Genomic DNA, 27754 nt, shown 5'->3' with positions numbered 1-27754 from the left:
AGCCAGAAGCGGGAGAATCTACTACACAAACGCGACTCAACTGCACATGCGCAAGAGCCTGCTTCTAACTGCTAAAACGAATCTAATGTAAACAGTTGTGACTTCACACTCATCAGAAGCAATTTGTTGTTATGTAGCACTGCATAGTCTTTCTAAAGCCTTTGACACATTTTGTTGTTGGCAGATGCTTGCATGAACACTGTGTGTCGTTGTTGTATATGACGCATTTCCTTCACAATTTAAGTTATTTTCGTTTTTTCTCTCGTTTATGTTTTATTGTTGAAGTATTATTCTGCAGTAGCGGGATACAGTAATATCCTTTGTTAGAGTATCAGTTCTTACCAGTCAAAATTGCAAAACTTTAACTGAAAACTAAAACATGGAAAATTCCCGGGTTTTTCCCAGTTTTCTCCCAGATGAAAAAATTCCCGGGTTTTTCCCAGATCTCCCAGTTGTCCCGGGTCGTATACACCCTGTGCATCTGTTAATCCAACTGGCATAAAGCAGACTACTCCCCAATTAGTGCAAACAGTGGCCTAAAAGGATCATTGCTACTTTCAGTGACATGTGTCATTAGTTTGGGGCAGGAAACTTGTTCATCTATGACAGGCTATGGTGACTTCAAAATGTCAATGTTTTCACATTATTACGCAGATGGCTCATAACAGTTGCCTACAGCTGACACCAGCTCATGGCTAGAACTGAATTACTATCTGTAGCAACCCAGAGGAAAAACTAACTGAAGTACTACAGAACGCCCTTCCTGGAGCCAATGGGGAGAACTTTTCAGCCCAGACTGTAATCAGTGATGTTTGGTTTGTGGGGCGCTCAACTGCGTGGTTATCAGCGCCCGTACAATTACCCAATCTTTGCTCAGTCCAATTTCGCCACTTTCCTGGATGATGATGAAATGATGAGGACAACACAAACACCCAGTCATCTCGAGGCAGGTGAAAATCCCTGACCCCGCCGGGAATCGAACCCGGGACCCCGTGCTCGGGGAAGCGAGAACGCTACCGCAAGACCACGAGCGGCGGACAGAGACTGTAATCAGCTGTCTCAGCATGGAAATTTTAGTCTACACATAACTAGAGTAAATTTTTGTGTATGTGGGGGAGGAGTGGGGTGGGAGGCGGGGTGGGGTGGGGGGGGCTTTGGTGTGACTTAACGAATTCTAAGCCCTTGCCATGACCCACTTTTCCTTATTACTTTTGGATCATTGTCCCCCTTAACTCAAAAGCTGCTATCACTCCCTGCTCAAACTGCACTATAATCTTCAAACAGTACTACTTTTCTGCCCCTCATTGCAAGGTGACACCTCATTCCACCACAGTCCACATTTGCCTGTACAATGATCTGATAATGTTGTGATGACAGCAGACAAGCACATTGCAGGCTACTATATCCTGAATTCAATATCGGTATTTGTGCTCAACTAAATGTGGCTGTGCAGTGGCCAGGTCACTCTGCTATGCACCCGTTTCATGACTTATTTTCTACAGAAGAACTGTACACAGCATGGGTGGCCCACACAGAATATGGGGGAAGAATACCATTAAAAAGTCTGAGGGCTAAGAATTCACACAGGGCATAAAGTAAACAGAGGTAGGGAACCTTATGTAAGTGTCTTAATTAATTGTGCCTGTCTGCAACTTGACGTGTTTTCTTTACAGTGAGTAGCAATCTGTTTTTTCCAACACTGTTGTTATTTTCTACAATACTCATTCTAAAAGGTGAGCCCCATCACTATAAAACACTTCAAAATAGTTGCAAGTATTTGAATAGCATCAGTTTAGAGTTGGCTTACCGATTTATCCTGTACCGTACACTGTGCAGTGGCAACATCGTTTCCTTTGGTACAGTTGCTCTGTCCAATTTCTAGTTCAAAATTATATAACCTTCCTGCAACAACCTGGAAATACAAATAATTTTTAATTACATAAGCATTGCTGAGTAATATCAAAAATTTTCACACAGTAGTCAGCAGTTTGTGATTGTGCTAAGAGAGATCAAAAGTCTGTTAATGACACTGGCACCACCTGTACAAGCAGTTGATATCCAAAATTTAACTTGACAATGTTTCTGATTAAATAATTTTGTGGGCATATAAGAGATTGTACAGTAATAGAAATATGCTTGCACATATTGCAAACTGGGGTGGGATGGAAGAGAAGCAGTTACTTTCAGACTTATGGAAAAGGACTGTACACAAAATGGGTGACCCACATGGAAGATTGGGGAAAGTACTTTAAAACATTCTGATGGCTAGAAATTCAAGCAGGACAGACAGGAAACAGAGGGAGGAAACAGACTGCAACTATTCATTCTGCAGACCCTCAATGAGGAGACCATCAAAGTGGAACATGCAGGAAAACAAAAATATATAATAAATGTTAAAAAACAAAAACATGTTAATATTTAGTCTAGATATCCTAAGGAAGATGATTGCCAAGGATGTGGAAGAAGGCCCCCCCCCCCCCCCCACACACACACACACACACACACACAAAATTCCATTAAATAATTCCTAAGCTACTGTAGCCAAGCATTAGCAAAAACAGTGTGCAGACTTACTTCCGCAGATCACATTACTGGACTGAACCTGTGCCTAAATCATTTATTAGATGGCAGTCACACTATATGATACAGTGAATAGTAAGCACATAACTGGTTCTGCTAAGGAATTCATCAATGGAGTATGAGGAGCTTGTCATCAATAAATCTTCTACACGTCTCCTAAAACTGTACCTTTACAGTTGCTGCAAATTATTGAAAATGTACATTTCTGCATACGGACAGCTTTTTTAACCAAGCTGAGAGACTTTAATTCCTTGTGAAGATGGGTCTTATTCCTGGTATTAATTCTGTTAACTGAGCTGCTGGTTTGAAAGAGAGATCTATTAATAATCATAAATTTCAAGAAAGAGTGAATATACTGAAAAACAGTAGTCAGTATATCCTCCTCCAAGATGATGCTGGAGTCACACCAGTAATAATTAGTGTCACATACTTTTGTACCCAGTAAGCATTAGCTCGGCTTGATATGTTTACCCAAAAAAGATACTGTATGGCATTGTCAAATGAATTCATATTCTAAAGAAAGATCTGCTTCGATGTTTCACCATATCTATTATACGCTCATCTCTAATGAAGTTTTAATACCAAAGCAAATAATATTTTGACCTGTCCTGGCTTTATATTCTCATTTTACATATATGTTGTATTGAAACCTCATTCTTGTTGTATAGTGGATATAGTGGGTTCTTCGTCCAAAGTTAAAAGACGATGAATTGGCTGGAAAACACTTCATAATATTAAAGAAATTTTATTAGCAGCTCTTTCTAAAACAGTGTTATATTTGCTATTTATTGCAATATTCATATCATCTGTAAATAAAGAAATTTAGCATCTGGTAATGTTGCTGTTGAAAGGCCTTTAATAAATACAAGAGAAAGTGGGACATCATATGTAATTAGATCCCAGGTCAGTAATACATGAGAGCTTAATAAGCTTAATACAAGAGTCTTTCTTACTGACACCCTTTGTTACCTGTTGCACAGATATGATTTTAACCATCTCATATTATTTCACATGATGCCATAATATTCTGATTTACTTGAAAAGATGTTATGATTTATGTAATCACACACATTTGAGAGCTCACAGAGTCTACCAGTAGTGTGTAGTTTTTATGATATATTACATACACTCTCACTGTATTTGTAAATAGTGTTCTCAATAACATAACACTTTAGAAATCCAAACTGTAACTTTGACAATGTGTTATTTGTAGTCAGTGTAAAGAAACTGTATAATATCTAAACTTTTCTAAAACTTTTGTCAGAACTAGGAAAAGTAAAACTGACTGGAAATTTCAGGATATTTATCCACTACAGAGGCCAAAAGATGTAAATGACAAATGCGGAGTTGCTATGGGGAAGGGAAAGCAGGCAAAATTCTGGATCAGCAGCGACATAAAATGCCTTGAGGTCCCTGGATCGTGAGAATCCATGTTTGAATTTCAGGGTATCATGACATGGCAAATAAACTAAAGACAAAATAGATGACAGCAGGGAAAAGGTGTAGTCAATTATAATTCCATTACATTATTTATTTATTTTCAACTGGTGTCAGCTCATACAGTTTCCAAGCATGTAATCACCTGAATGTAAAAATCCTACATAAAAAGAAGTCAGGTGCTGACATGTATAAATATTTTGAAACAATCAGTTTAGTAAGTCATGGCTGCAAAATGCTGATACCAATTATTTGCAGGGGAATGGAAAAAGAAGTAGAAGCCAACCCCAGGAGAGATCAGTTTGGCTTCTGGAGAAAAGTGATAACAAGCAAGGCAGTAACAGCCTTATGACTTAGCTTAGAATATACGCAAACCAATGTTTGCAGCATTTGTAAAATTAGAGGAAGCTTTTGACAGTGTTGACTGGAATATACACTTTTAAATTCTGATGGTGACAGGGTTAAAATACTAGACTGCAGTTGTACTAGTCGAAGGACATGAAAGGAAGCAGTAGTTATTATTCAATTTGTACACTGAGCAAGCAGTAAAGGAAACCAAAAAGAAATTTGGAGTGAAGATTAAAGCTCCAGAAGAAGTGAAAACTATGACATTATAATCTAATGAGAACTGATAAAGGACTTAGAATACTGGTAGAAAGGAATGAATAGTGTCTTGAAAAGAGGTTATGAACAAAAGTAAAACAAATGTACAGTATAGTTGCATTAAATCAGGCGATGTCGAGAGAATTAAATTAGGAAATGAGACACTAAAACAGTTTGGGTTTCAAATATCTAACAATGGCCAAAATAAAAAAAAGACATAAAACACAGGTTGGTATGACAGGAAATGCATTTTTGAAGAAGAGAAATCTGCCAAATTAAAATACCGTTTTGAATGTTAGGAACTCTTATCAGAAGATATTTGTTTGGAGTGTGGACTTGTATACAAATGAAACAATGATAAGCTGTTTGGAAAGGATGAGAATATAAGCTTTGGGAATATAGTGCTATAGAAGAATGATGAAGCTTAGATAGGTACATCAGATAGTAAATTAGGAGGTAGTGAAGTGAACTGGTAAGTGAAGAAATCTATGCGTAACTTTACTAAAATAATGGATCACTTGATAGGACACATCCACAGGCAGCAAGGATCCTCAACTTGGTATTGGAGGAAAGTGGCATTTTGCCGTTACACCCTCTTATTTAATTCCTTATGATACTCAGCTTCCTCTTCACAACCTCTATACTGCATACAATGAAAGAAGAGCCCTGAAAGCTGGCAGCACTGTTGCCAGCTTTCAACTCTCAAACACAAAAGGTTGCTTGTGATACGTTACTGAGCTGCAGTAACACAGAGAAATATACAAAATCACATTACATGGTCGGTAGTGGTAGGCACATGAAGCAGCTACACCACTTCAACTTTAAGGGCTGTTCTTTGTGTGTATAGACTATAACTACTCATTGCATCATCTGTGGCTACATACCAAAGTGGGCACAAAATTGACTTACATATGCAGACTCAGTTATTGCAGGGATGAGATATCTCTTCTTGGGGTGGGGATGGTGGTTGTGCTGCGCAAGTGGTGGCAAGAAAACACAACTCTGAAATGTCTGGAGAAATTTTGAGGAAACTAGCTACATGTGTATTATTACCTTGGGGAGGGGGGGGAAGGGTGTGTGTGGTGGTGGTGGTGGTGGTGGTGGTGTGTGTGTGTGTGTGAGAGAGAGAGAGAGAGAGAGAGAGAGAGAGAGAGAGAGAGAGAGAGAGAGAGATCTTTAGAACCACTAGGAGTGGGGAGTGAATGTAGGAAGGAAGTGATGAGTAATAACAAATGAAACAACTGATGTTAGTGTTAAATTCACAACTCCCAGGGTCATAGGCTGACTGAAATCAATTTCCATGACATTTCACCTGTGCATAAGATTGGAATGAATAGCTAAGTACTGGATTATCAGCTATTTGTCCATAAAGCTTCTTATGACAAAATGTCATGATCTAAAAGAATGCACTATGGTATTCCTAATCTTTTGCCTACATCTGTGTTTCGCTCTCACTTTCTGGAATAAGAACACAGCTCAGCTAACCTCAAACAGGTGCCAGGCTGAAGCAATCTTCAACCACACCTCAAAATAACTGTCAACTATCCCACTAGTATTACTGTCTCTGTGTTAACAAAGCTCTCACACTGTGATGAAGCAAACTGGGATAAATTTAAATCTCCTCGTTTTGCCATCTGCCTCTTTAAATTCATTTTTTTTTTTTTTCAATTTCAACTAATTACCATTAACATATGTGAATATAATCTGCATTTTCATAAAAGAGAAAGATTGGCTCTTAGTTTTGAAGAATATAACACCAGATCTAATTTTGTGCTTAGTATTAGGTATGTAAATGATTTTCTAATTTATTTCAACTATTCCTACGTAGTATCTTTTGTTATAGGGTGAAATCAGCAATTGTTTCATAACTTAAATTCTATTGTTGATGTATAAACAAATATAAATTCTGCACTAGTTATAAACATTTGGAAGACTAAACACTAGTATTCTTAAAGTATCTATTTGTCTCTAGTTGAAAACATGTTAGCAAAACCAGCCCTTCATTAATTCCAAAGTAATTAACAGTTTTGTCAAAAGTATTGTTTACATAACTATATTTGTCAGTTTCATGATTTACACAAAAAATTCGGCTTAACCCTTGTAGTAGAAGAAACTGTTAATAAGACAGAATTTTTTGATGTAGTCAGTTAATTTAATGAATTATGTTTTAATTGTAATTTCTGTAAATTTAACTTCAATCAATGTGTAGTTTCAGCACCTATTATTGTGATAATATATAAGGGCCCGGTTTTTGGCCACGAGACAGTCAGTCCACAGCTGAGTTCCAGAAGAGGAAACTGTGTTGGTTAGATCAATAACAATGCATCCCTGAAATAAGTGTTACACAATAGGCCGTGTCTAAAAACAATGACAGTGACTGTTTCCATATGTACGGTACCTTTCTATTCTTCAATAACTGTGAACTTCGTGGTTATGTTTTTACTGCTCGTAGATGCTCAACAGTTAACTATAGTAGCAGTATTTGGAGGTTCATCTGAAAACTATTATGAGGCTTTTTGGAAGTTATAACAATAGTGCACTGGCCAAATAACTGCGTATTATCGGGGAGTTGCGAAAAGTGATAATAATAGACTGTGAAATGCAACTATGCATCTGTCAGCTACATCATTTACAGAATACACAACCGATTTTTCAGCCAGTGTAGCAATGCAGTACGCCAATACCGAGGACAACAACCGAAGAAATGAAAGAAGGTGGAACCGCTACAACACCTTGTCCTACTCTCAAATGTAACCTCTTAGCCACCATACGAAGAGGTATTGTGTCAACCCTCCCTGAATAGATTCATCCGTCATCCTACATGGATCCCACATCACTCACCCACAAGCATTTCTTACAGCCACTAAGAATGTCAAACATAAAACTTTGCCTCACTATTTCTTCTCATATAATATAAAAACAATGAATTTGTGTTTACTGAATCATGCTACATCATGAATTTTCCAGCAAATATGAGTTTTAAAAATCTGATGCTTGACTGCACAAAAACCATGCCGAAGGGCCTCTGAAAACTCACTGACAGAAACAGATAGAAAACATGTAATATATGTCTCATGTTCAAGTCAAATGTCTTAAACACCAGAAATCTCTATGAAAAATCAAGATATCTGCCTATAAGTCACTTGTACAATGAATTATTATTTTTCATGCGAATTTTAGAATTTTATAAGAAAGAATGAAGAAACGGTTATATTCTAGAGATAAATAATACTTAATGTGTTTGGGGCAGTGAAGAACTCAATAAGTGGAGAATTGAAAATCCAAGAAATATGAAACTATGTGACAGCTCAAGAACTTGACATTGCGGAAAAACTAAGAGCCAAAAGGAGTAACTGACCTCTCCACATAATGAGATCATAAGTAGACATTCAATTTTTGAAAATTACTTGTTTGTTTTTACAACGTTCTTTCACATTAGTTGGGCAAAATATTGTTCCACTAGCTGCAAAGAGCTTACACAGCTTGCAATTGCTTCATAATAGTAATAAATGTTACTAATAATAAATATTCTTACCTGTGTTTGAGCACTCACAATCTTAACCAAGACCAGCTTGGACTCTGAATCTTGTTGCTTATCAATTTCGCTTACTGCAAAAGCTGCAGCATTCTTGACACTATCATTTATCTCGGCATCTTGGAGACTTCCTGGAGGGACATCAGGTAGTACCTGTAATTTAAGGTTTGTTATGAAAAAGAGTAAACTGTGTGCAGACTGGAAAGAAAATTATCATGACATAATCTATTAAATCGGTAGACAGCTTGCAAAGTAATTAGGAGCAACTAAAACAAAAAGAAATAATTTCAACAGTAAAGAAGAGAGTAATCTTTTATTTATACTAATTAGTACTAACTGCTCGTCTCGTTCTGTCCGACTTGGAAGAGCACCGTATTTCCGTAATCTCACGCATGTTTAGCCATGGCCTGTCCCATACCTTCACATCACAGACTTGGTTATTCTGAAATGACAAAGAAAACCAATGAAAACTTTCAACAGTCATATTCAACAGAGGGAAAGCCAAGGGTAGTTGTAACACTTGGCACAGGAAAATATTTGTAGGACTGGAAAGTTTCAGCCCCACTTTAGGTGAACTCTTGTTAACTGATTTGATGCTACCTGCTGCAACCTCATCTTCCGTGCCAACCTCTTTACTTCAGATCAGCACTTACACCCATTGTCCTCAATTATTTGTTGGATATATTCCAATCTCTGTCTTTGGCTCCAATATTTGCCCTTTATGGCTCCCTCTACTCCAATGGAAAATATTCCTTGATGTCTTGAAACATCCTCTAGTCTTCTAGCCAATATGTTCCAGATATTCTATTCCTTATCTATTATTTTATGTAAGTGACTTACCCCTAAATATAACTTCCCATTTAGTTTTATTTGCAGACGATATTTGTACTCACTGAACATGAAACCACAGAACAAATCCCTTAAAGAGCCAATAATACCCTAAAAAGCTAAGAACACTAATCAAACTAACATAGTCTAAAAATCTACAGTCAAAATCAAATCACTTTTAAATTATCTATAAAAACCAAGAAACCAGAAACAGATTCAAATAAGTTTCAGGAACTATTTCTATAAAAAAATTATTATGTTCTTCACCCACAAATTACTTGGCAAACAAGTGAAACAGTCTTGCATTAACAATGACAATATTGTCCAAGGCATCCAATGATTCATTCTTATATGAAGTGATATTTAAAAAATTTGAATTTGAGAAAAGCTAGAGTAGACTTGATAAGATAGTAACAGATTTGGTAACATAACTAGCACCACACTATCTGTAGTTTTTCCAACAGCCATTGGAAGGAGCATGCCGAAGGATTAACACAGCAATCAAGTTAGTGTTACAATTTTCATTTTCATTAACCCTTCTTTGACACTGCTTTAAAATTTTGTGAAAAATATTATTTTAGTGGTTTTCTTCCCAGGGAAATGGGAGTTCGTGATTGAGATTAAGTATCTATATAAATTTGTTTTATCAAATATAGGATTTAGGTCATCAGAAACAGAGCCTAAAGCATTACTTTATTTTTATGTAAATCAACATAAATACATCTGTTTACGCTTTATAAGATGAACCTACCAAATCTGTTTGAAAATCTTCCCCTCTGGTATCCTTGCCAAACTGATGTACATCAGATGAGATGTTCAATATCAAAAGTCAGAGTGATCCGTGATTCCACCGTAAGCAGCACATCTATTGTCTAAATTGGGCAGTGCCCCTGGAGACTTAACATTCTTGGTTTGACACCATGGACTCTGAAGCCAGCTGGACGTTAACAACTGCCCGCATTCTTACTTACTTGGCTTATAAGTGCTCAGATAAGTTTTGTGAATTCTTTGCATTGTTACACTCATATTGTTCTGTGTTTGGACCCGATAGTGCCTTTGGACACAGCTTGCTAGTTAGGTACACACATTATTTTTCTCATGAGCTCCACATGTCATAATACTTCATGCCTGTCTCAAGTGTTTTTTGTGGTTGCAATCATCTCGCTACAGGAGATATAATAGCTGGTGATGAGAACTCGCTCTTGATGTTAGTGTTGTATATTGTTGCCATCGCTGACAGCATATTTGGACTGTGGGAGGCAAGAAATGCAGCTGCAGGAGGAGCAGTTCAAACAGCAGCAGCAGAACAGTTGCAACAACAGCATGAGCAAATGCAGGAACCCATCCTTTTGCTGTCCCATAGCCAGCGACACACGTACAGGCGGCACAGCCTGGACCACCATCAATGGCCCCATTTGCTGGTTTTGATGAGATCCCAGAAATGTGGGAAAATTATTTACGCTATAATGCCAGGTAAGGTGAATCACAGCCAGTGGATCAGAGCATTTTGTTGCTGTCAATTAGCAATAGCTTGTAAGAGGTGGTACAGAAATAGCAGGGCACTTACAGACCATGAAAAAACAGGATTTTTAGAGTTGTGTACATTACTAATGCACTACTACAGTCAGCAAATGCATGTAGCAGCTGCCCACTTGCAGTTCAATCAATATCGTAAGTGTCCCGGCCAGTTGTATGGGGAGTGGATAGCCAACTTACAAGGGTTAGCATGTAGATGTACACTGGGGTGACGGAAGTCATGGGGCAGCTCCAATACTGTCTCAGGCCTCCTTTTTCCTGGTGTAGAGCAGCAACTCAACATGGCATGGACTCAACAAGTCACTGGAAGTCCATTGCAGAAATACTGAGCCATGCTGCCTCTGTAGCTGTCCATAATTGCTAAGGTGTTGCATATGCAAGATTTTGTGCATGAACTGATTTCTCGATTATGTCCCACAATATTTCGATTGGATTCCTGTTGGGTGATCTGTGTGGACAAACCATTCACTTGAATTGTCCAGAATTTTCTTCAGACCAGTCACAAACAACTGTTGTGAGGAGATATGACATCATTGTTTGGGAACATGAAGTTCGTGAATGGCTGCAAATATCCCCAAGTAGCTGAACATAACCAGTTCCATTCAGTTGGAACAGAGGACCCAGTCCATTCCATGTAAACACAGACCACACCATAATGGAGCCACCACCAGCTTGCACAATGCCTTGTTGATAACTTGGGTCCATAGCTTCTTGGAGTCTGCACCATACTTCAACCCTACCATCAGCTCTTACCAACTGAAACTTTGACTCCCCTGACCAGCCCATGCTCTTCCAGTTGTCTATGGTCCAACTGATATCGTCACAAGCCCAGGAGAGGTGCTGCAGTTAATGTCGTGCCATTAGCAAAGGCGTTTGCATCAGCTGTCTGCTGCCACAGCCCATTAATGCCAAATTTGGCCACACTGTCCTAACAGATTCATTCGTCATATGTTACACATTGATTTCTCCAGTTATATCATGCATTGTTCCTTGTCTGTTAGCACTGACAACTCTATGTAAATGCCATGCTCTCAGTCATTAAGTGAAGGTCGTCGGTCACTGCATTGTCTGTAACACCTGAAATTTGGTATTTTCGGCACACTCTTGACACTGGGGATCACAGAATACTAAATTCCCTAACGAATTCCAAAATGGAATGAACCGTGTGTGTAGCTCCAGCTAGCATTCCATGTTCAAAGTCTGTTAATTCCTGTCCTGTGGACGTGATCATGTTGGAAACATTTTCACGCAAATCACCTGAGTACAAATGATAGTTCCATCAGTGCACAGCCCTTTTGTACCTTATGTACAAGATACTACTGTTATCTGTACATGTGCATACTGCTATCCCATGACTTTTGACACCTCAGTGTAATTTTGAGTGTAAGCAATGCAGTGTGTCCTATGTAGCTCCCTCCTAACTTGCAATGTACTGTTACAGGTGGTGGCAAACAGAGCGTTACAGACTAAAGTGACAACACTTTCAGATCAAACATTAGATGATGTAGCATAAATTGCATAATTGGAGGAGTTGATTTCTGTAGTCAAAATGCATTTCTGGGCAATTTGCAGGTGGCAGGTGACACGTCACTCCAGCAGGATTGGTCCCCATTGGCAACTACTCATACTTTAGCAACCAAGTTGTCGAGTTGGTTGGTCGAGCTTGGTAACAGAACGGGTTCTCTGGTGTCCTGGCACCAGTCTGCTACAGAGGTAGGGGTCACACCAGATTGCAGCCAGTTTCTGCAGCATTCAGTCAATCATGCCGTTCACAGCAGCACAGAGCTCTGTTGTTCAATAGTGCTGGACTCTCACTCACAAGCACAACAGTCTTGCCCTGATTGCTGGTCACTACATGAGAGGAGGTAATGCCCTTTCTTTGGCCCTTATCAAGCCTGCCGTATTCCACAACATTTAGCAGCTGTTTGTAGTAAATGATAGTGAACAGTGGCACAGGACAAATTTCCCATGTTCACAATCGAGCCCCCATGTATGTCAGTGGGCCCACAGTTGCACTGCATCATGGTAGACTTGAAGATAGCTGGGTGTTGTACAAAGTTTGAATTAGGCACAGGGGACTCAGCTATTTTGATCACCTTTCAGTGTTCTCAGTACCACATAGTATTTTACAGTAGGTAGCTGATTCCCTTGCACAGACAGATACCAGTCATGGCCCAGTCGAAATCGTGTAGCACCAGATCATACTTTTGGTTGTAAATTCACTGTTTACAGAAAATATTTTTGGACTTGATGCTCTGGATTCAAATTGGTAGATGAAGTTAACTTCATTTCTCAGGTTGTACAATTTTTGAACGTCAAGCATTGCTGCAGTCATTCAATCAACTTTTCTGTAAGGATCTGGGTAGAGCTATCAAATCTGAAGCCCAAATAACTCTGAAACCATCAACAGTTCCAAGTTCTGTCTCACCCACCCCATTGAGTTTGCTAGCAAAGACAAAGTGAAAGTAGAACTCGACAGATGGCAGATTCTTGGGGTGGTGTCACCAGTGTCATCAAGCCAATGGGCTAGCCCCACCCCAGAAACCAAACAGTGGTGTTAGACTTTGTGGTGATTTCAAGCACACGACCAATGCACAAAGTGAAATAGAAGATTATCCCATAGTGCATCACAAGGAATTGCTGGATAAATTGGCTGGCAGTCAGTATATCTCCAAAACTGATCTCAGAGATGCATACTTGCAGCTGCCACTGGATGCCAATTGTTGACAGATATTAATACTGAGTATTCCTCTCTGTATATACCAGTTTAACCATTTGCCATTCTGGGTAACTTAAGCTCCAGAGTTGTGCTGCATCATCTATTTGAATGACTTCTGGGTTACTGGCTCCATGAGACAATAATATTTACAAAATTTGCAGGTGGTTTTCCAGTGACTGTTAGACGATGTGCTCCATTGCAAGCTTGAGAAATGTGTTTTTTTCCCTAGAGTACAATACTTGTGGTCCATGTTAAGCAAGAGCAGTATCATACCAATGGCAGACCGTATTGCACTCACAGGAAATTTGCCTTTTCATATTAATATTGGGAAGTTACAGTCACTTTTAAGGAAGGTAGATTACTGCACAGAATTCAATCTACAGGTTGCTCACTTTTGTCATTTGTTGAATCAGCTTCAGAAGAAAGAAGGAAGGTTTGTGTGGTTTGAGGTGTGTCAGTCGGCATTCCAGACATTGAAACATCATCTCTGCTTCACTCCGTGCTTGACCATGTTCATCCTCGGTAAGCCTTTGACTCTGGAGAACAACGCATCTCAATACAGCATTGGTGCCATGCTGTCTCTTAGAAATCCAAATGGATTCACATTTGCCTCTAAGATCTTGTAAGCAGCACAGAGCAATTATTCTTAAATTGAGAAGGAGGTACTAACGATTATAAATGGAGTAAAAAAGATAGTTAAAAATGAAACTTCTCCCAGAGCACACAAAGAACCCACAGTCGTGTCTAGACAATGTTATCTTGGCTGGAATTTTGAATTGAACTGAATAGATGCAGTTATCTGATGTGAAACACTGTCTGGAAAGCACTGCACGAATATTCAGCTAGACATTAATAAGATTTCACAGTGGTGCAAAAGCTGACAACTTCAGAAATGTAAAACTGTACAACTCACAAAACAAAAAAGATAGTATCCTATGACTTACTACTGTATCAATGACTCCCAACTGGAATCTATAAACTAATGTAAATATCTGGGTGTAATACTTTATAGAGCTATGACATGGAACAATCATATAGCCCCAATCATAGCTAAAGTAGGTGGCAAACATTGATTCATTTGTCGAATGTTGGAGAAATGCAACCAGTCTACACAGGAGATTACTTCCAAATCACTCATGCGACCCATCCTAGAATATTGCTCAAGTGTTTGGGAACCGTACCGAACAAGACTATTAGGAAATATTGAATGTATACAGGAAGGGCAGTGTAAATGGTCACATGTTTGTTTGACCCATGGGAGAGTGTTGCAGAGATGCTGAAAAACCTGACCCTGCAGACACTTTAAGATAGACACAAACTGTTCTGAGAAAGGATACTAACAAAAATTCAAAAACAGCTTAAAATTATGAATCTAGGAATACCGTATTTACTCGAATCTAAGCCATACTTTTTTTTTCCGGTTTTTGTAATCCAAAAAACCGCCTGCGGCTTAGAATTGAGTGCAAAGTAAGCGGAAGTTCTGAAAAATGTTGGTAGGTGCCGCCACATCTAACTTCTGCCATCAAATATATGTAGCGCTACGCAGGCATGCTTTGCAGGCACAAAGATAAATACTGGTGCCAAAACCTCTGCGTCAGTAAATAAATTAAAAAACAAGTTGGAAGACGAGCTTTTTTTCTCCGCCACGAGTTTCGACCACTGCATTTTTATTCATTATCCAATGAAGTAAATACAAATTCCGTTCTGTTCATCTTCGAATGCAGCAGCATTTCAATGTATTACGAAAATCTGACTGGCAAGACTGTTTGGGATGTTTGTCAATATGGCCAACTCTACATTCTGATTTCTGAATGTTTTTCCTACCTGTGAGAAGAGATGGTTGCTAATAGGAACTATTATGAATTGTGAAACACATGCAGTATTCTCTTTACCATAAGAATAATACGAATATAAACATTTTGCCATGTATTCTTTCGTGTTTGCTGCTATCTCATTTAAATCCTGTCTGCCTAATAAACTACAAAACTAGAGTGAGACAACAGCAAAGGCGGAGGAATATACATATCATGTCATGTTTATATTCGTATTATTCTTATGCCTAATAGTGATACAGTCAGAAATGAAGCACGGCAATTGACTAGATTTTTAAATCTAAGATGACTAAGTTCTGTGCAGAATTTAATGTACTAAAGAGGCGTCTGCAAATATTTTCAAATGGAGAAAAATTTCCGCTAAACTCTCATTCAGAACATCATCTATCATATGCAGTCTATTATTTGGTTGTTGTTGATCATTATCAAAGAAAGCAGTATTGTAAGTAACAGCAAATAGCAGTCTCTTGCCATTGTTTCGCCAATAAGACGATTACTTAAAAAAAGGTCGACGGTAGCATGCACAAGAGCAAGCCATGCCGCGAGCGGCGAAAGGTCATAAACTCTCATTATCAGAATGCGACAAACAATGCATGACACAGCACAGTAATGCATTTTCAGCTTAGAGTGATGTAAACACCTATAACAAAGAGAACGGCACTTATCAGATCAAAGAAAAATAAGCAATCAATTCAAACCAGACGAAGCACGCGAAAAAGGAAGGGTACCCGTATAAATACAGACGGAGCGCCTGACGCATAGTAATGGCTACCTGGTAAAGCTAACTGCTAAGCTTACGACTCGAACCAAACAACTGTAGCTGTATCGTCATTCATTTGACCTAAATTGTGTTTCATATTACAATGGACCAACTTTGTTTCGATTTGGAGGTACGGCCTAAAACTTTTCTCTCTCCTTGAATTTCGAGTCTCAAATTTCAGGTGCGGCTTAGATTCGGGAAAATTTTTTCCTTGATTTCGAGTTTCATTTCTCAGGTGCAGCTTAGATTCAAGTGCGGCTTAGATTCGAGTAAATACGGTATACTATAATCCCCTATGTATCACTCACATTGCGATCATAAGGACAAGATTAAAATTAATTACAGCAGGCACAGATGCAATTACAGAATCTTTCTTCCTGCACTCTGTACTTAAATGGAATGGTAAGAAGCATTAACAACTGGTTCAATGGAAGTACCCTCTGCTATGCCCTTCACAGTGGTTGCAGAGTTTGAATGTAGATGTACATAGTCAATGGATAAGTGTAAATGGATTAGGGGTCTTAGCTCTTATACAATGGCTAAGAAAATGAAATTTGATTGAGAGCAATTTGGGGCATTTGTGACAATGGAAGTTATTTGAAACATTTACTGTATTAGACCAACAACTTGTAGACACTTTTAGCCAATTATGTCAATCATCCCAGTTGCTGTTTTTATCCTGTAACTTATACCAAGCATTCATGTAACTTAAAAAGAAGACTGTCTGGTATGAAGTGTTGTATTAACTGGTTTTCGACATATTATATAAGGAGTGGCTAATAACATACTCTTTTTAATTTGTTTTTTTAATATATTGGTTTCTCACTTTCCTGCCCAATGTCTGTCATCAACCTGTTACAGACATTTGCATCAGAACACAAAACTTCATTCTAAGCCCTAGACAGGGCCTTATAGTCTGTAAGTAAACAGCATGAAATGGACAGGAAAGGAAACTATTCCCTAAGTGAAGTTAAGTATGATGTGCTAACATATATGCAAAAAAGTAACCAGTACTTTGTAGAGTCAATTGTTTTGATACAGTAGCCAAGACTATGTTTACAGAGAGCCCTAATGTATGAATCATGAAACAGCTCATCAAACTGTTATAATGTAATTGGATAGATAAAAAAATCTACTCACAAAGTGGTGGCAGAACACACACATAAAAGAAGGTTATAATTAGGCAAGCTTTCAGAGCCAGTGGCTCCTTCTTCAGGCAAAAGGATTGAAGGGGAAGGAAGAGGGGTGAAGGAAAAGGACTGGAGAGGTCTAGGGAAACGGGTAGTTTCAGAAAAAACAACCACAACTGCAGGTCAGGGGAGACTTACCAGTTGGGATGAGATGGAAATACTGGTTGCTGGGGGCTGCATCGAATGAGATTTGAAATCCCGAGAGGTTAAAGGTGGAAGATGGGGTAAGACAGAGATTACTGCTAAAACATCGTGTACAAGTTAATAAGAGTGAAAATCTAAGTGCACTGCATGTAACGGAGATGGGAGGAGTATGGCAAGAAATAGACAGGTAAGAAAATGAAAGACATAGAAAACTAAAACAGAGTGAAGAAAGTAATAGTTACTGTGAAGAAATGCTGAGATGGAAGAAATTAACATAAATTAAGGTCAGGTGGGTGGCAAACACCAAGGATATGTTGTAGTGCTACTTCCCGCCTGTGGAGTTTTGAGAAACTTGTGTCTAGGGGAAGAATCCAGAAACCGCGTGTGGTGAAACAGGCACTGAGGTCACAATTGTCATGTTTTAGAGCATGCTCTGCAACAGGATATTGTGTGTTGCCAATACACACCCTCTGCTTAACCCCATTCATCCTAACTGATAATTTAGTGATAGTCAAGTTGATGTAAACGGCTGAGCAGTGTTTATATAATAGCTGGTATATGACATGTCATTTCAAAGCTGGCTCTCCCCTTGATAGTATATGTTTTGCCAGTTACAGGACTGGAATTGGTGGTGGAAGGAGGGTGCATAGGGCAAATCTTGCTGTGGGGATGGTCACAGGGGTAGGGGCCATAGGATAGGGAGATGGGTGCAGAGGGAGCACAGCGTCTGACAGGAATATTGTGGAGATTGGGAGAGTGACAAAAAGCCATTCTAGGTGTGCTGGGCAAAATGATCACATTTCAAAAAATGATTTTAGGAAGTAATGGCCTTGTCTAAGTAGCTGATTAAGGAATTCCAGGCCAGGATAATATTGGGTGACCAGTAATGTCCTCTGAAGTTGGTTTTTGGAGGGATCAGCAAGGCCAGGACTGGATGTGATGGCCCAGGAAATGTGCTTATGAACTAGGCTGGTGGGGTAATTACACTGAGTGGAGGCTGAGGTGAGAATAGTGGTGTATTGCTGTAAAGAGTCTGCATCCAAACAAATACATTGCCTCAAACGCCAAGGCTGTGTGGGAGGGAACATTTGACATGGAAAGGATGGCAACTCTCAAAATTTCAGTCTCATTCTTTGTTAGTCGGTTGTATGTGGACAGAAGTGTGATTGACTTTTGCTGCTGTATCCTACATTACTTTAAGTGCCAAGCTAAGTAGCTTACATTTTATCACATGACTTTTTTTTCTGTTCACACAGTTTTTAAAATTGTCTTTTTTCACAGCTTTCCCAACCAATTTAATTCCAATCTTTTTTTTTTTTTTCGTATGATATACATCATTTTTATGCTGAGCAATTCTCACCCACTCATTACCTCTTGTTAACCGTTGTCAGTTCTCACCATTTTTGCATGAATTTGTCTGATTTTTTCAGAATGTTTTCCTTGTTTTTCTTCTGTTTTACTATCATTTATCTGCCTTCTGCTTATCTTTTTTGCCACTCCCATGATTTTTGACACCCTTACTGTCCTGTTTTGCCTTGATGAATCCCATCACATATTACATCCGTTCTTTTTGGAAACATGCCGAGGTCCCCCATTCTGTTTCTTGAAATCTGCTTTGTTCCTTGGAGTTACTCCGAAAGGCCTAACATTGAAAGTTCCTGTTTCTGGATGCAATCCTATTCTACTCCAGGCTCTTTTACAGTTTCAAATACAGCAATATCTTGCTCCTACCCAGCTAATATGTGACCTGTGCGCCTCATCAGCCAATTTCCACTCCACCACACTTCTCTCCTTCTACAAAATCCTGCAGTTATCTGCCCCTCATGTTTCCTTGGATGGTATCAGCCACCAAGCCAACTTCAAACTGCAACAACACCAACATAAGACTTCACCTCAAAAAGCTATCCCACCTTCTCTGAAACTACTTGAACAGTGGCTTTCCCTTCCTGTCCCTCTACAGTTCCCTAAACAGTGATACCATCAATCACCACTCATCTCCTACAAACTAAGCTTGGCCAATCTCCTTACCATCCCAAAACCTTCACCACTGCCTCCCAGACCAATAATAACTCACACTTACAAGAACCAGTCACAGCAGTACAGTGTCCTCGACCTCTCATCTAAAGCACTCTCCCCTTCTGAATTATCTGAATTATCCGTGGGTCTCACTTTCAGCTCTAAACCTACATTTGATCATGCTGCATTGGTGAAGGACCTGCTTTCCTTCACATGTAATGTCACCTGGAAATATTACTTTGCAACCCTATCCCGAAACCTTTCCAACACAGGGTGTATACGTGAACAAAGAAAAAAAATTACCGGATTTCTCCCGAATTTCCCAGTTAAAAATACACTTTCTCCCGGGTGGAAATATAGCTTTTCCCTGTTAATTGACAGTATATTTTCTCTCGCAACTGTAGAACTTATCAATCCTTTGAATGGTTATGGTTTTATACATGGGCGTAGAATTCTCCGGCGCTTTAGAAAACAAAACTCAGGGCAGCAAACACCTTTTGGAAAGACGTTTGATGTGCAGTAACATATACACTGCATATTTTCATATTACGAAAGTATAAATTCGAATTCCACCAAACACCGTATGTTACTTTCCGAAGCATTGAAATCGAGATTTCGATGCATATTTGTAAGCAAGTCATAGCTCATGTCACATGATCTCGCCAGCCGATGACAGCGGATATTCAAAGCTTCGGACATGTGGTGTAGTCAGCCAATAGCAACATCACTGTTAAGTAGTGCAAACACACTAACAGGAAAAGTTAATGGTTTAAATTTATGTATATAATGTTGCTACAAGAAAAACATAGCTTTCACATATAATATTGGTCTCTTAAGGCCAATACGCTGGAAGAGAAGCTAAGCTTTCACATATAATTTTGGTCTTTTATTCACGTATTACATTTTAAGATATATCACACAAACGTGCCAGTATATTTTTTAATAATGACACAAAAGTGTGATCTTCAGAGCTATAAATTCTTCTACATGGCTCGTCATCAAAGAGCTGATTTTTAAATGAGTCCCAGATTCCCAGTGAAGTAGGCATCGACCTGATATTAAGCTTTTCAGTGTGGTTTCGGGATGTAAGTTTCCTTGGGTACCAGTACGTTGTTATCTCATGTCTGGTTCTTTTTTATGGCATAATGCCATACGTGCTAGAAGATGAAAACGTACACTTGAAATGTACCGAACAGTTGAAACTAGCCAATAGTTTGAAATTAAACTCTTTGTTTCAAATATATTGACTGCCTCAGTGGGAAAGATTAATAAAAGAAAATTTCTTCAGCAAACCGATAAAAATAACTTCATTGTTCAGCATGGCAATTAATGCTCGACTATCAGAAAGGTGGAAATAAAATAAAATCTGAAACTAATAAAGCATTTTAGCCTTCTGTGAATATGTGAATGTATTTTAATTCACATGATAGCTCCCGACCAAAGAAATCAATTTTGTTCTCATTTGACGTGAGCGCAGTAGACAAAGAGGAAACAGCAAAATCACTAAATGTAAACACAGGTCGCGTTGAGACTACCCGCTTCCCTATTATAACTCAGACTGCTCTGCGCATCACACCCGTATCTACTATATTTCCGAACTGGGGCGATAGTAGATAGTCGCATCCCTCAAGCGTTTGAGATAGGACGTCAAAAAAAAGAAAATCAAATTTTCAAAAATATGTTCATTTTGTAGCGCATATCTTTCTGAAGGGTCTGATACATAAAACATACGTATCTGAGGAATGATTTTAAGTGTGCCAAAGTGCAGCGCCACGCCTCTTCACACAGCGTTTTTCTATCGCACGTCACTGTATTTCGGTCTGTGGAATTGAAACGTGTATATTTTGTACTGGACGCCATCAAACTATATTCAGGACAGTGGAAATTAAAATGTCTTATGGTGCCTCTGCTGCTTCCAGCCGGCCGGTCTGACATCCTGCCCCTCGTTTTTCTTCTTCTTCTTCTTCTTCTTCTTCTTCTTCAGAAAATTTGCAAACTCTATTCCCTATTAGCTAACAACTTGCTGCTTTGTGTGATGTAAAATTAAGTATAGGATACGTAAAACCAGTAAAGACAAGAGACAAGCAAGACAGTACACGTTTCTTCAATCCTTAGCACCTAGAATTTTTCTCTCTCTAATCTTGCTACAGCTTTACATGGCGTGCTTTCCTTTCTGCAAAAGGATCTGTTACCTCATCAAAGTTCGTCAAACGTTTTGCTACAAGAAAAATCGAAATGCCACTGTCTAATACTGAAAAAGCTGTAATTACAAATAGACCCAAAACTGGTGCGCGGTTTCTCGACCTGATTGCCTATATTTTGTCACTATCTGTGAGATAAAACAAAATAGGCCTTTATAATAGCACAGCAATTTTAACACAAGCCAAATAAACGAGACTGTTTTGGCAGAAATGGTCATTTTTATAACACGGCAGAATATAATTCATGAAGTACCAATATCAAATGCCTATTAGGCCTCCTACAAGCAAAAAGCTTTACGTTAGGAAATAGTTTTACACTTCATTCATACGCTCCAGTTTCTCAAGCACGAGATCGAAAAGTAGTAGTGCGAAATTTTTTTATAAATTTGGAATCGTCATATTCTTGCATAATTTAAGTGATGTCACCATTTCTTCTCCTTCCTCGTTCTAACAAACAATGTTGTCAACACTAATTCTGTATCATTTCCTGCCGGTGTCAAAGCTTATTTGCCAGTTGACTGACTCTGCCAGAATCACCAGTTTAGTTATCCCGTGATTATTCTCGGGTTAGGTGTTATTACGTGTTCGTACAACGTGTTTTCCGCGCTACTTCCAAAATAAACCTTAAAGCGGCTGTTAGCCAGAGACTGTACAACTGACCCTTGTTAGTATATCGATCTGACCGAAAATTTTCTGTCAAAGTTTCATTTTCTTGGGCACACCGGGAAGATAATATGTAATCTTTCTTACCTGTTATTCCTGTTAGTCGTTTATTCGCACTCTGGTAGACTGAATCTATGGATTTCACTGGTAATCATCATTTGTAAACCCAGTCAACCACATAATCAGACAGTGGTTCAGTGGTTGGCTTTCTTTCTTTCGGCTGTACTCCGCTCAGCTCGTATAGCCCCTTCTGTCTGCAGGAAAGTTTATTTCTAGATGTGACGAGGATTCCACTGACAGAGACATCACGTACACTATGCATGCATTCAGAAATCAACCTAGAATGTGTTCAACAATGTTCAAAGTCATACGAATAATTGATAGACCAACGTGTGTTGGATGCTAGGCACTTTGTGAAACAAGGTTTTTTCCTCAAGAACATGAACCATTGATGCCATCTTCTCCTTTACCAACATCCCCATGTACATGGTCTGTGTGCTGTTGAACATTTCCCCAGCCAGCACCCAACCAATTCCAAATCTTAATCAACTTTATACTTATCAACAACTACTTCCCCTTTGGGGGGCAGACACACAAACAGATCAGGGGTATGGCCACTGGAACCAGGAAGGCTACTTCCTATGCCAACCTTTTCATGGGTCACTTGGAGAGGGCTTTCCTGGGATCCAAAAAAGTCTTCAGTCCCTGGTTTGGTTTAGAAACATTGATGACATCTTTACCATACAGACTCATGGTGAGGTTGGCCTGTTAAAATTCGTGGAATCATTGAATACCTTCTCCGAAAGAAATTTCACATGGTCTTATTCCGAATCCCGTGCGACTTTCCTTGATGTTGATGTTGATCTCGCCCTCACCAAAGGCCAGTTACAACTTCTGTCCACACTAAACCTGCTAACAAATAACGGTATTTACACTTAGACAGTTGTCATCCTGCCCATGTCAAATGTTCCCTCCCATACAGCCCTAGTGTTTGAAGCAAACATATTTGTTCAGATGCAGACTCTTTAATAGCTGTACACCATCATTCTTACCTCAACCTTCACTCGATGTAATTACCCCACCAGCCTAGTTCATAAGCAGATTTCCCGGGGCATCACATCCAGCCCTGGTACTGTTGATCCCTCCGAAAAAAACTTCGGAGCAGACCACTGGTCACTCAGTATTATTCTGGTCAGGAATGTATCAATTAGCTACTTCAACAAGGCCATGACTTCCTAAAATCATGCCCTGTAATGCGATCATTCTGTCTGAGATTTTTCCCACTACACCTAGAATAGCTTTTTGTTTCCCTCCCAATCTCCGCAATATTCTTGTCACAATTGTGACCTCTGTGCCCATTTTGTCACATGTGCCATCTGAATTCTTACCCCCATGCACCAGTTTCTCAAAACTCCGCAGGTGGGAACTAGCACTACATCATATCCTTGGTTCTTGCCACCACCTGGCCTTAATTTATGTTAATTTCTTCTGTTTCAGTATTTCTTCATAGTAACTACTCCTTTCTTCACTATGTTTTAGTTTTCTATGTCTTTCATTTTTTTTACCTGTCTATTTCTTGCCATCCCGCTCCCACCTCTGTTACGTGCAATGCTCTTACCTTTCACTGTTATTAACTTGTACACAATGTTTCAGCAGTAATCTCTGTCTTACCCTGTCTTCCACCTTCGACCTCTCAGGATTTCAAATCTCATCCAGTGCAGTCCCCAACAACCAGTCTTTCCTTCTCATCCCATTTGGTAAGTCTCCCCTGGCCCGCAGTTGTGGTTGAATTTTCTGAAATCTACCCCTTTCCCTAGACCTCTCCAGTCCTTTTCCTTCACCCCTCTTCCTTCCCCTTTCAACCCTTGTGCCTGAAGATGGAGCCACAGGCTCTGAAAGCTTGGAAATTATAACCTCCTTTTGTGTGTGTGTGTGTGTGTGTGTGTGTGTGTGTGTGTGTGTGTGTGTGTGTTTGTGTTTTTTCTGCCACCGCTTGGGAAGTGGTTTTTTTTATCTATCCAATTACATTATATTGTCTAAAAATGATTGTTTTCTTTGTTACATTAGCTCATCACACTATTAGTTAGGTGCGCATATGTACTACTGTTTAAAACACAAGTTGTAGTTTAACATAGTTAGCAGAAGCCTCAAAATGTTCCTGATCGATCTAAATCAAATTTTTACATGATGCTCCAATATACATTCGGACAGACAAAGGCCATATATTCCTTATGTACAAAATATATCAATATGTATACGTAATATATTAAAGAAAATCATTGTTACAAAAAATCTCAAAAATTTCTTGACCGGTTTACATCACATTTTCACAGAATGCTCTAAAAAACATTCACACAGAGACAAGCTATATATTTCTTGAAATATATAAAACAAATAAATATATATTTCTATCTAAACTTACTGCATAAAGTCATCATTCATTAATGTTGTTATCAAAAATCACCCAAAAGTACTTGGCCGGTTTTCTCAAGTGTACATACATTTAAAAAAAGTTTTGCGTCACCTCGGTTCCAGGAGTTCCAGAAACTGCACAGAAAATTGGAATAGAGATCAACATAAACATCATTTCCACCCTTTTTATTGCTCATGTTATACCATCATACACTGAGACCTTCAGAACATGGTGGTCCAGATTGCTGTACACACCGATATCTCTAATACCCAGTAGCATGTCTTCTTGCACTGATTCACGCCTGTATTTGTTGTGGCATACTATCCCCAAACCCATCAAGGCAATGTCGGTCCAGATTGTCCCACTCTTCAACGAAAATTCAGCGTAGATCCCTCAGAGTGGTTGGTGGGTCATGTCGTCCATAAATAGCCCTTTTCAATCTACCCCAGGCATGTTCAATAGGGTTCATGTGCGGAGAACATGCTGGCCACTCTAGTCAAGAGCTGTCGTTATCCTGAAGGAAGTCATTCACAAGATGTGCATGATAGGGGTGCGAATTGTCATCCATGAAGACGAATGCCTCGCCAATATGCTGTCGATATGGTTGCACTACCGGTCAGAGGATGGCATTCACGTATCGTACAGCCGTTATGGCGCCTTCCGCGACCACCAGCAGTGGACGTTGGCCCAACATAATGCCACCCCAAAACAGCAAGGAACCTCCACCTTGCTGCACTCACTGGACAGTGTGTCTAAGGTGTTCAGCCTGACCAAGTTGCCTTCAAAACACATCTCCTACGATTGTCTGGTTGAAGGCAAATGCGACACTCATCGGTGAAGAGAACATGATGTCAATCCTGAGCAATCCATTTGGCATGTTGTTGGGCCCCATCTGTACCATGCTGCATGATGTCATGGTTGCAAAGATGGACCTCGCCATGGACTTCGGGGGTGAAGTTGCGCATCATACAGCCTATTGCACACAGTTTGAGTCATAACACAACGTCCTGTGGCTGCATGAAAAGCATTATTCAACATTGTAGCATTGCTGTCAGGGTTCCTCCAAGCCACAGTCCATAGGTAGCAGTCATCCATTGCAGTAGTAGCCCTCAGGCGGCCTGAGCAAGGCATGTCATGTCATCAGCAGTTCCTGTCTCTCTATCTCCTCCATGTCCGAACAACATCACTTTGATACACTCCAAGACGCCTGGACACTTCCCTTGTTGAGAGCCCTTCCTGGCACAAAGTAACAATGTGGATGTGATCGAACTGCGATATTGACCGTCTAGGCATGGTTGAACTACAGACAACACAAGCCTTGTACCTCCTTCCTGGTGGAATGACGAACTGATCGGCTGTCAGACCAATCATCTAACAAGGTGATGCTCATACATGGTTGTTTACATCTTTGGGCGGGTTTAGTGACATCTCTGAACAGTCAAATGGACTGTGTCTGTGATACAACATCCACAGTCAATGTCTATTTTCAGGAGCTCTGGGAACCAGTGTGATGCAAAACTTTTTTTTATGTGTGTAAATGCTCAGATGGACAAAGGCTACACATTTTTAATTATGTATGTTATATAAGTATATGTCTGATACCTTGTTGGCAAAAATCTCAAAAAGTTCTTGACTGATATACTTCAAATTTTTACACAACACTCTAATAAATATTCGGACTGACATAGGCTCCGTACTTGTAAATATATGTGGTACATAAATAGATGTGTGATACATGAAGAGGAAATGATGTTAGTAAAAATCTCAAAAAGTGCTAGATCAATTTATTTCCTATTTTTACACGACGCTCTAATAAACTTTCAGATGGACATTTGTTGTATATTCTTTTAAATATATGTAATGAACAAATATATAATATATTAAAGAGGAAACATTGTTAGCAAAAATCTCAAAAAGTTCTTGTCTGCTTTACTTCAAACTGTTTCATCATACACTGCAAACATTCAGGCAGATATAGGCTTTATATTTTTTAAAAAACAATGTATATATTTTCTGCTAAAACCAACAGCAAGAAAGGAAATACTGTGTTGTGAAAAAGTGTGGTTTTATTTTCTTTCTTGCAGTCAGTTTTAACTTAGATATCTGGACATTTAAACCACTTGGCAAACTCTTTATGCTTGTGTATAATTTTAAACAAAAATTATATTTTAAAACAGTATTCTGTTTTGTTTTTCCATCACAGTCAGTTTTAAGAGGAAATTGGAACACTGTATTCATGGATTATCAATTTATGATTAAGATACTACTGTGGAATCTGAATTGTACAAAACTATGCAATTCCACCCATTCACAGATTAGAACTATGAGAAATACTGTCATAGACGCTACTATCCACACCGACCTAGCAGATGGAGAGGTCTCTCCTGTACCCCTTATACTAATGATCCCAACAAATTTATGCATTCATTTTAAGTGACCACATTTCCCAATCAAGGTTTCATTTGCAGTAACAATAAACAAGGCTCAATGTCAGAGAGAGGAGATGGACAGAGAGCGAGAGGGGGAGAAAATGGACAGAGATGAACTAAGAACTAAGAAAGGAGTGGTGAGGAGATGGAGAGAGATTTCTTTCTTTTTTTTTGGGAGTGGAGGGGGGGGGGGGGGGACACGGACAACGAGTGAGGGGAAGAGGAGGAGAACATGGACAGAGAGAAGAGAGAAAGGCAGATTAGGATGAATATACAATTCCCATACATATTTAGCAATTTCGAAGCATTGCCAGGTTTATTAGTTACATAAACTGGAATGACTGAACAGAGATTAACAGCAAACCTACAGGTATTCTCAACAGAACCTGGGAAGCAATACGTATAAAGCATGATTAAGAAGGTACAAAAAGAAGAGTCAGGAAACACACATTTGGAATAATCGGACATAGTCACGATGCTACAGAGAAATGTTCGTCTTTGGGATGCGGAAAGATTAGGGCTAGAAACTGTGTATACTGTTAAAGATATAAGATGGCGTGTACTCAACTTCACCTATGTATGGGAGAGGTAACGGGCAGGTGGGCTTACGGAAAGTATGGCATATGCGTAAGTCAGATGAGGTCACAGAAGGAGCGACCTGAACTGTATAATGAATGTGCTGATGATGTACACTCCTGGAAATTGAAATAAGAACACCGCGAATTCATTGTCCCAGGAAGGAGAAACTTTATTGACACATTCCTGGGGTCAGATACATCACATGATCACACTGACAGAACCACAGGCACATAGACACAGGCAACAGAGCATGCACAATGTCGGCACCAGTACAGTGTATATCCACCTT

The 27754-nt window shown here is 39.3% G+C and overlaps 1 protein-coding gene across 2 annotated transcripts in view; it reads right to left on the bottom strand.

Moving 5' to 3' along the window:
- The window catches only part of LOC126189039 (T-kininogen 2), a 171458-nt gene that overhangs the window by 27065 nt on the left and 116639 nt on the right, over positions 1-27754 (bottom strand). For both annotated transcript variants that reach the window (XM_049930889.1, XM_049930890.1), the window contains 3 exons: positions 8493-8597; positions 8156-8308; positions 1808-1912 (listed from right to left, as the gene is read on the bottom strand). In XM_049930889.1, the coding sequence (XP_049786846.1) occupies positions 1808-1912; positions 8156-8308; positions 8493-8597 (363 nt within the window). The remainder of the gene's footprint in view (positions 1-1807; positions 1913-8155; positions 8309-8492; positions 8598-27754) is intronic.

This window comes from Schistocerca cancellata, chromosome 5, assembly GCF_023864275.1.
Source record: "Schistocerca cancellata isolate TAMUIC-IGC-003103 chromosome 5, iqSchCanc2.1, whole genome shotgun sequence".
NCBI classification, from domain to species: domain Eukaryota; kingdom Metazoa; phylum Arthropoda; class Insecta; order Orthoptera; family Acrididae; genus Schistocerca; species Schistocerca cancellata.
This window is presented reverse-complemented; position numbering and strand designations above follow the sequence as displayed.